The 10,078-nt window shown below is 40.3% G+C and overlaps 1 protein-coding gene across 3 annotated transcripts; it reads right to left on the bottom strand.

The window, feature by feature from the left end:
- Window positions 1-502: 502 nt before the first annotated feature.
- Window positions 503-9,984, bottom strand: eva1bb (eva-1 homolog Bb (C. elegans)). Of its 3 annotated transcripts, XM_085446994.1 has the most exons (4): window positions 9,526-9,984; window positions 9,324-9,379; window positions 4,771-4,911; window positions 503-4,158 (listed from the first exon to the last, which is right to left on the bottom strand). In XM_085446994.1, the coding sequence occupies exons 3-4, from the start codon at window positions 4,835-4,837 to the stop codon at window positions 3,725-3,727; spliced, it is 501 nt and encodes a 166-aa protein (XP_085303120.1). In that variant the 5' UTR covers window positions 4,838-4,911; window positions 9,324-9,379; window positions 9,526-9,984; the 3' UTR covers window positions 503-3,724. The 3 variants fall into 3 exon arrangements, with proteins under 3 accessions (XP_085303120.1, XP_085303119.1, XP_085303121.1); XM_085446993.1 differs by lacking the exon at window positions 9,324-9,379; XM_085446995.1 differs by lacking the exons at window positions 9,324-9,379; window positions 9,526-9,984 and adding an exon at window positions 7,356-7,431.
- Window positions 9,985-10,078: the final 94 nt, after the last annotated feature.

Here is a 10,078-nt window from a genome sequence, read left to right as displayed (position 1 = left end):
GTGACAGTGGGTCAGCTCCTGAAGAGTGAGGGTGAAAATACGGAACGCACCAACGAGCAAATGTATTTTTTTTGTGGTGACCCTTGTGACAAGGGAGCTCTCAGTGACAGATCTAGGACAGGACCAGAAGGAAAAGACCTGACAGTAGAAATCTTGTCTTAAAAATGTTTTTCAGTAAATGGAGACGAGGGCACAAAATACATCGATTTATAAGAGAGTTATGTGTACTAAAAAGAAAGTGACGTTTGTGGCTATGATTTGATACAAGTTTTGACAAAAAACAATAGTGTTGTGTTGCAGCTTTAACAGGTACTTTAGTAGGCTGTTTTTATAATATCTAATTAAACGGTTCCACCTTCTCTCTGCGCATCAGCCTCAGAGCAAGAAAATGTCTTTAAACTGCCATTAACACAAACATCCACAAAAAATTGCTTACTGTGTATTAGGATAAAAACCTGAAATGGATGGGAAATGCTCATAAAATCAGTAAAATACAATACAATTACAATACAATACAATTTTATTTATATAGCACATTTAAAAACCCGAAGGCACACCAAAGTGCTTCACAGTAATATGGAGAGTCAACATAGGTCAATAACAGGGTACAAATCGGGCACAAGCACAGACAGGATAGAGGCACTAACAGACCAGGAGAGTTAGATAAATACAAAATATGCTAAGAAGACAAAAACAGCAGTAAAATTAATAAAAAATAATACATTTAATAAAATCTAATAAAAGATTTAAAAGTTTAAAATTTAAAAGATTTAAAAGGGTATTAACTGGTCGGGAAAGCAAAGTCAAATAGATATGCTTTTAATCTTGATTTAAAGGAGTGGATAGAATCCAAGGCTCGAATAAGGTTGGGTGCAGCTGAAGCAAAGGCACGATCGCCTCTGGTCTTCAGTCTAAACTTAGGTTGGGCCAGGAGTAATTGACCTGATGATCTTAATGCACGACAAGAAATGTACAATTGAGGAGGTCAGTGAGGTAGCTGGGCGCAATGTTATTCAGGATTTTAAAAGTGAGTAGCAAGATTTTAAACTCAATGCGATATTTGATTGGTAACCAGTGCAGATCAACAAGAGCCGGAGTAATAGGGTCAAATTTTCTAGTGCCAGTAAGAAGGCGAGCCGCAGCATTCTGAACGAGTTGCAGCCTTCGAAGAGAGAAGGCTTGGAGACCACAGTAGAGAGAATTACAATAATCTAACCTGGAGGTCACAAAAGCATGGATAAGTTTTTCCAGGTCCCTGTGTGCTATATAATGCTTAGCTTTAGAAATCTGGCGCAGTTGAAAAAAACCAGATTTAACTACAGATGATACTTGCTTATCGAGCTTAAAGGAGCTATCCAAATAGACACCCAGGTTACGCATAGAATCGGAGAGAGAGTTAGCAAGGGGCCCCAGCAGAGCAACAAGCTGGTCTCGAGGAATATGGCTGTCGAACACCATAACTTTAGTTTTTTTCTCATTTAAAACGAGAGAATTTTCTGCCAGCCAATCTTTAACCTCTCTCAGGCAATCGTACAGGGAGTTCAGTGGTGCTGCCAAATCATCAGTCAGTTGACAATAGATTTGAATGTCATCAACGTAAAAGGATGAAGAAAAGACCTAAATGAGTGCCAGTTGCCAGCTTGTGGAAAGCAGTTTTCCCCCCCATCCTAAAACAATCTCCAGTTCAGGCAGTGCCACTTAAAACATGACAGCTGACAGACACGGGACACAAACTCCCCTGCTGTAGCATAATCGACCTTTTCATGGCGCACGAGAGAAATTCAGCCAGCAAAAAACGAACGGATCTCCTGGGAGTTTACTGGGATCCACTCTGAGACCATCTGCATTGGTAAAACCTACAGTATTTTTGAGCTAAATGGTTTTATTCATACCTCCAAACAGACACGTCTTTACCAGAGAGAAGGTGCTGTTGCTCAAACTGGGAGGCAGGGAAAATGGGCTCGAAAGGTTCCGAATGTCTAAAGACGAGTTCTTTAGAGGTGTGTGAGAAGCTACGTTTTTAGAAGTGACTTTTGGCTGATTTTACTTATAGTTCATTCTCATTAGAATTAACCCAAAAGGATTATCTTCTGATTCATCTTATATATATGTGCATCTTATCCTAAAACACCAGCTATCAGTTCCCTTTAATGCAGTCCCAGGCAGATCAGCCCCCATTTCAACCTTGACCCATCTGATCTCAACAACTCGCATGATGGTGACCCGTAACGACCCATATGATTACTAGTGGGTCAAAAACCCTTGGGACCGTCTCTAAGTCTCCAATAGTCTCAATCAGTTGCTTTACAAGTGAAGAAGCGTCTTAGACTAAACATAAAACATCTTCACAAACCAAGAAGTCCAGATACCTTTAGCTTAAGGATGTAGTCTAACATGACCTGGGATTACTAAGAGCCTGCATAGACTCATCCTATAGTCATGTAAGAATTCAGAAGGTACCACTAAATATATCTATATCTATATATATGTAGTTAATGGGTTCTCAAGACCAACCTGCAGTACCATCATTGCCCACTACAGGGGCCACAGCCTAGCATGAAGCAACCCCAGAGCTGAAAAGCCTGGTAGCCTCTGTGGATTTTCTCCTTTATAATAATCATGAATAGACTGGATTTAATTGTATTTTTCTTACAATCATCTGTCTAGATAACTGAGTTTAAATCAATAAACTCTTCGATGTGTGTGTGCTGTTGGAGTGTTTTGGAGCATTTTAACAGCTTACTGTATGTGACTAATAGTGTGGATGCTGTGGGGTACTGACGATCCCAAAACTGATTGAAGCTTCATAATGTGTGGGAAAATCAGAGGCCTTCTTTTATACTGACTATGTTTTTTTAATCTCCCTTATTTCACATCATTGTGATATGGAAGCTTGTTTCTACCACATAAAGAAATGTTTTTTGCCATCATCATTTTGGGTTTTTATATCAGCTTTGACTTATTAACTTGAAATGTGCAGATAGAGCAAGATCAGCATATTCTTAACAATTTTTCTTCATTTATTCTTTCTTTCTTTTTAAAAATTGTTTATTCTTCATTTTGGAAAACAGTGACTATAAGACCATTTGTTTATTAAAAAGTGGTTTAGCTTTAATTATTCACATTCCAAAGATGAATACACATGAAGCCAACCTTCCCCCCAAAACAAACACTTGTGCATAAAATCTGTGATAGTCCACATTTATGGAGGCCCAAAGTGTCCGATTTTCCATAATAATAAATTAAAATAATGAAATAAAAAAATGTATATGAGGAGATACGCAACATGCAACCCCAAACCTCTAAAATAATTTGGTGTGCGTTTGTTTGTTTTTGTAATTTTTCATAATGCCACTACATCTTGACTGAGAAACACTTCAAGCATGAAAAAAAGGCTGATTAAAAATAACTTTTATGAATTTTTAAATGGTTAGCTTGCATACATATTTTCTCTCTTATTATTCATATTTATTTTTGTAATACTGCAATTTATTTAGGGACTTTAAAAATACTAGTATTTTGTTTTGAGTAGAGTGGATTTTCTTCTAAATTTCATTTTACATGATAAAAGTTAAGTTATTGCAAACTCTTTAATCGGTAAATAATATATATATATTTTAATGTTGCGATTAGTTTGCGTCCATTTTTGTGCCTCCATACAAGGCACGTTTCTCTCCATTGGTTGTCCCTTACAGGTTTTTTAAAAGCTCAGTCCAAGTCTCTCTTAGTGGTAATGAACTCGTCCAATCGTCCCGGTCCCCGTAACCAGGATGTCCGGCTGCCCGTTCCTCCAGATCTCCCTGACGATTCGCTCCCTCTCCTCCAGCCGTCGAGCCTTCTCCAGCTCCTCGGCCGAGGTGAAAACGTTCAGGCTCCTCAGAGTGCCGTTAGACTGGCTGCTGCGGTCACTCAGAGGACCCACTGTCACTTTAGGGATCTCCGTATCCACCGCCCTCTCCTCTCCTACACTCTCCTCCTCTTCTTCCTCCTCCTCCTCCTCTTCACTGGACTCCTTGAGCTGTCTCCTCGATGGAGACGGAGGTGGTTTTCTGTGGCGGCGAGCCCTGCAAGTGATGCCGGCCACCAGGAGGCACAGCGCCATGAAAAGCCCGAAGCAGACGCCCATCATGAAGTAGAGGGCAAAGCTCTCTGGATTGGCTGCACAAGAAGAGGGAAGAAAAACTAATTTACTGAAATAAAAGCATTAAAAAGTGGATTTATTAAGCTTTTCTTTATTTTCTGTCATCTCTATACTGTTAGAGTGGTGGATGCTCATATCAAAGACAGCGAAAGTTTCAAATACTCAGATCAGTGTATGTTAAAGTAAACCCTGTGAGCCAAAAACTCAGGTTTCAGACTCTAAACGCTTGATTTTCACCAGATTTTCTACTCTTGGCTCTTTGTGATGTCACTAAGAAGGGATATCCCTAATATGGCCGTCTCAGGCAGAGCGTTATTAAAGCAAACTATTATGGCTCTAGGTGTGAGCACAAAGGCCCCACCCACTGTTGTTAAACCCTTCTGTTTGCACGAGGCAGCCAATCAGAATGAAGTTTAAAGTATAAAGTTAAATAAAGATTTCTTTGAACTGTAACATGCAGAGTTACTCGTGTAGGAGCTTAGAAAGAAATATTCATGTACAACCTACGTAAAGTCATACAGTGTGGTGTAGCAAGCTGCCTGCGGTTTTATAGATTCATCTAATAACCCCTTGAGGTTGTCCCCAACTCCATGGTGGAAGCCACACTTAAAGCCCTGCTACGATTTTACCTTTGATGTGAGCGTAGGTCGCCATGCTGTTACTCAGCAGCTCCATATCTCTCTTAATTGGCTCCATCTTGGTTCACTGTGGGTTCAGACACGCACCATCTCCTTTTACACGTTTACCTCCTGGATAACCCGAGGCAGATCCTGTCAGAAAAACAAGAAAAACAAATGCTTTCAAAGTCATCTCAAAAGAAAAAAAAAGTGTTTTAAGCCTAAAAAATGCATTGCTCCAAAGCACCACCCGTCATTCTTCTGATCTAAATGGGTGTCAGAGGTCAGGAGACATTGTCTTCCTCTGACGACACTCAAGCCAGGCAGAGAGGACGGCAGCGAGAGGTCTGCTGAGACCGATGGGGATGTTTATATTTATGAGAGGGGCGCCTTTCCGGCTACGCAGTTTTTATTTTTTTCCCACAGAAGAAGTGGCATGTCAGGTTTCACATGTTCACTCCAAGAAACTCACACTCATGATGGGAGACCGGCAGGAAGTGAAAAGGTCGGGTTCACAGAAATGTAGCAGTGAATTTCTAATTTCTGCCTCTTCCCCAAAACAATGGAACTGAGAGGAGTTGTGTTTGTTTTGCACACAAGGTTTCACAGCAAGTTATTTCATTATTTAATTGGTATTTATATAAAGTAGGAGCATTTCTCTATTGTTAGCTTGTGATAATCTTTTGGCAGGTGTTAGATTTTAGTAAGTCATTAAACTGGATGTAATATTCTTTTGTTTATTATCTGTCATATGCACTCACTGGCCACTTCTTTAAGTACACTTGTTCAATGCTCTATAACATAAATATCTATTATATATCTAAATGGTCAAGATGACCTGCTTAAGTTCAAACTGAGCATCAAAATGTGGAATAATGGTGATGTGAGTGACTTGGAATGTGTCATCATTGTTGGTGCCAGACTGGTCTGAGTTTCTCAGAAAGTGAAAAAGAGAAAGTATGCAGTGAGCAGCAGCTCTGTGGGCCAAGATGTCTTGTTGATGTCTGAGGTCAAAGGAGGCCAGATTGTTTTGAGCTGATAGGAAGGCCACAGTAACTCAAATAACCATTTGTTACACCAATGTATGCAGAAGAGCATCTCTGAATGTTAAAGCAGTTGGGCTACAACAGCAGAAGACACAGATCCACCTTGGCTTGTATCATGGTGCAATGGTGGGGTGGATGTTTCCTTGACGTCTTCCCTTAGTGACCACAATGCACTCATCTTCTCATCGCTGCTTCCAGCAAGACAATGCACCATGTCACAAAACTCATGTTCCCTGTACTTGAATGACCTCCACAGTCAGCAGACTGTGATCCAACACAGCACCTCTGAGATGTGGTGGAACAGGAGATTCTCATCATGGATGTGCAACCAACAAATCTACAGCAGCTGCGTGATGCTGTCATGTCAGTATGGACCAAAATCTCTGAGAATGTTTCCAGCACCTTATTGAATCTGTGCCACAAAGAATTAATTAAAGTGTACCGTGAGAACACAGAGTACAAACGTGGCAAACACGCCGTTGTCCCTCTTTGCAATGCATTGAGGAAGTAAAGAAGCTGCTCACAGCTGCAAAAACTTAAAACTAATTGTTTTAATGGGGGTTAAACAGCCTCAGGGATGCCTACAAAAACATTAAGAAAAATGGCACCTAAATCTCCGGGAGAGACATTCTGTTTTTTGTTAGAGATGTTTAACAAGTATTTCACTGTTAGCAAATTTAATTATCATTCAAGAGAGTAATCACAGTTAAAAAAAAAAAAAAAAAAAAAAAAAATATATATATATATATATATATATATATATATATATATATATATATATATATATATATATTATCCTGAGGACAGCCACGGATGTCAGCACAAAACGACCTGACATTTCCCATACAAAAAAAAGCTTCTCAGAGCGACTGCATCCTTCTGTTATTTGGGTGAATCGACCCTTTAAGAGAGCGAGGGGCTGCATTAGACCGCGGTAGATGGATTTGCTCCGGACCCGTCTCGCAGACGGTCCCACGGTTACAGTAAGGATTGATGTAAACATGATGACTGATACTTCCCACCCCCTCACATTCCCTGTCACTACAAAAACAATTTCCATGGGAGCCGAATGTTTTTCTTTCTCCTGCTCTCTCTCTGGGGAGGACCAAACCGTGCCCCGTTCCAGTTGCTGCTGCTGGGGGTTTGGGTCGCTCTCCCACCCTGATCTTTATCCCAGCGACTTTTGGCAGCCCCAGTGTGCTCTCAAAGGCTTTCTTTAATTTGCTTTTGGCCAAATTAAAGTTGTAGTTGCTTTGTGGCTGGCTCGGGGTCCATTTACTCATGGGAACTGGTGGTTCCCAACCAACACTGCCTTCTGTTTGGGATTTAATCAAAGAAGAAGCGTGACTACTTCTGCACCCTCAATTTGCTGCCCCCAGACCTTAACAACATAAGTGAGCAATTTAGTTTTCAGCTTAGCTCGATTCAAACGATTAAAGACTGACTTTACACCCTGTACTTTTACACAGTTTATCAAGACTGCAGCATTTATCACAGTGCACATATCACCTCATTCTTTCTAAGTTTTTTTTTGTTTGCATCAACACTCACGTGTCTGTGGGCAAAAATATCAAGCAGATCTCAGCTTAGGTTAACTTGAACTCCATCTGCACAGAGGTTTAACATTGAGGTTACATTTTATTTATTTTTTAACTTAAATTTTAAATAAAAACGAGGAAACAGTTATAAAGTGTTATGCAACAGCAGGGAGCAATTTGTCCAGGGATTGGGGGAGGATTTCCTTCAGTGTCTGCTTAGTTATTTTTATTTTTCCGGTGGGGATAAAAGTTCTTTCCATAATCTGATTTTTATCATTGCATCTTGAAACAGTCCACAGCACAAACAACAATCCCAAACTGACTTTCACTATCAGCGCTGGGAAAGTGAGATGACACTGCAGGAGGCCAGATGATCCAGATCCACGCTGTTCCAACTTTTCACGATGCTGCCAAGCACCGCTTAGAACAACAGCTAGAATGAACTTAAATCTTTAAAAATGATCCTTTATTTTTTATCTATTTAAATTATTATTATATTTTTTTATTTTATTTTGTTTACCTATTCTTTTAAACTACCATTAATGGAATAAAAACAGAGAAAATCAAAGACTCACAAAATTAAAAAAAATTAATTAAAAAACATCCCCAGGCCTTCCTGCTCAGTTCATGTTTCTACTTTCAGGTCATACAGAATAAAATAGTTAATTTTGTAAATTTGGGGATTTGTAGGTTCTCAGTTGTCCAGGTTGTGTGAGTCTTGAGCACAGGGAGGAGCGTCCCCATGGGGGTGGTCCTGAGGGTTGTTGATCATGTGAGCAAATTTGTGACAAAAGGCGTGGGTCATTACGATCAGACGTTTCAGCTCTTGAGACTAAATGTCTTCACAAACTTAAAAAAGTCCATCTGGTCATTCTAAGAGTCAGAGAGGAGGATTATCCAGGGTATGTACAACAGGCTGTCGATTACAGCTTGCATTCTATAAGCCAGCGAGCTTGAGGTTTCATAGTCAAATTCACAATATGTGGTCGTTTCACCAGTCACTATGTTAACGACTGCAAAAACTTATAGGCTTTTTGTTAGGTCTATCTTTTGGAAGTAACCATGAGAAGACTAAAGGAAAGCTGCCAAAACTCACTTAATTATATATTGAATATGACCTGAAGTGAGTGATTGAGGCCATAAACTTAGTGTTTACAAAGGGCTGTTCTCTGATAGAACTAGAAGTCTTTTTCCAACCACACATTTCCCCCCTGGTGGTCATGAAAAAGAATGCAGTTTTAAGGCACTTTAGTGTTAGCATCACCTTTTAAACCTTCATAGTTTCAACTGTCTGTCTGCTAATCAACACACGTCACATTTGTTCACTTGGCTAGGGTTTTGCAATTTATGTATGAGGTTATTTTTAGGGCAGAGACCTTTTATCTCAACTTCACTTTAATTACAAATTTTTCTTTTTTTCAGTGCAGCATTCAAACTGTGTAAATTTTTTTGAAAAAAGTGCCCTCCATGAACTTTCTCATTTGTTTTAAGAAGGCGACGTTTTTAATACTTAATTATAAGGAGAAATGACACAAAGAGGCGCCTCTTTTTCTGTTTTCTCGATTACAGAATGAAATCGTGTATAAATATTTTTTTCTTCATGGCTCCAGGACTGGCAGTTTGTGGTGAGCTCGAAGCACCACACAAATACCAGAGGGAGGGACACATTTTGTGCAGCCGCAGTCTCGGGCAGACAGATTTAACACCTAACATTTCCAGACGAGTCCAACAACCTCCACGCAAGCATAGCCCGGCAGCTGTTTATGTGAAACCCTGTAAATGCACTCCCGCTCGGCCCTTCCTGCTTAGATAATCCTGTTTAAGTCCAATGAGGAAACTTGAAACTGCTGAAAAAAATCACTTTTTAACAGTAGTCAAAAAAATGAGAAATGAGGTGGAGCTGCTGTCAAAAACATTTAAAGAGAGTGAGATTAAGACTGATGGAAAATACATGTGACAGACTGGGTGACAACATACTCACTGTGCTATAATTTTGGGCATGTTGCAGCTCCTCAGCTTGTAAAAACCTTTAATTGTCTGTGGTGTTGTAAAAAAAAACAGGAGGCCATGCTAATAAACTACTGAGTTGCATGACAGTAGAGCTTTATATTTGTTAAGGGGTGTAATAAAATGTAAAAAATCTTTTTTCCCAGCAAAGATAAAGTTAAATAAAAGTCACTCACCTCAGTCATGCACAGGTTGACAGATTTAAAACTTCCGTATGCAAAACAAAGAATTCAGATCCACGTTTGGAGCCGGTCACTTAGATAAGACTCCCATCTTCTCTCGGGCAGAAAAGCAGCAGCGAGAGGTCGTGGGTCACTCGGCATACGTGACAGCTGAGCAGACGCTGCTAGACTGAAGAGCGAGCAGCTCTCCACTGTGATTCACTCCCTCTCATCCCTCAGAGGGAGGAGGACCAGCCAGTAGTGGTCCACACTTGTGTTTTGGAGGAGGTCTTTCCTTTTCCTGAGAGAAGTGAAAGCCATGCATGCTTCACTGCCATCGAACTCCAAAATAAAAATTCCACACTGCTCAAGTCTTTTATTTTAGCTATTCTATCCTCTCCAGGTATGACCCACACACTCCTGACCAGAGGGAGGTGATCTCTCTCCTGCTGGATGCCCAACACTGAGGTCTGTTCACAGTTAAGCCAGGAGGGTGGAACAGGAAATAGCTAGGTGGCAGCTGTGGGCATGGGGCCACGCTGCTGTGGGGGCTCCTGGATTAATTGAG

This window comes from Copadichromis virginalis, linkage group LG22 (genome assembly GCF_057382275.1).
Source record: "Copadichromis virginalis isolate Kocher_CV1m ecotype Utaka linkage group LG22, C_Virginalis_male_GT1.1, whole genome shotgun sequence".
NCBI classification, from domain to species: domain Eukaryota; kingdom Metazoa; phylum Chordata; class Actinopteri; order Cichliformes; family Cichlidae; genus Copadichromis; species Copadichromis virginalis.
The sequence above is the reverse complement of the archived record's forward strand: the minus strand, read 5'-3'. Positions and strand labels throughout refer to the sequence as shown.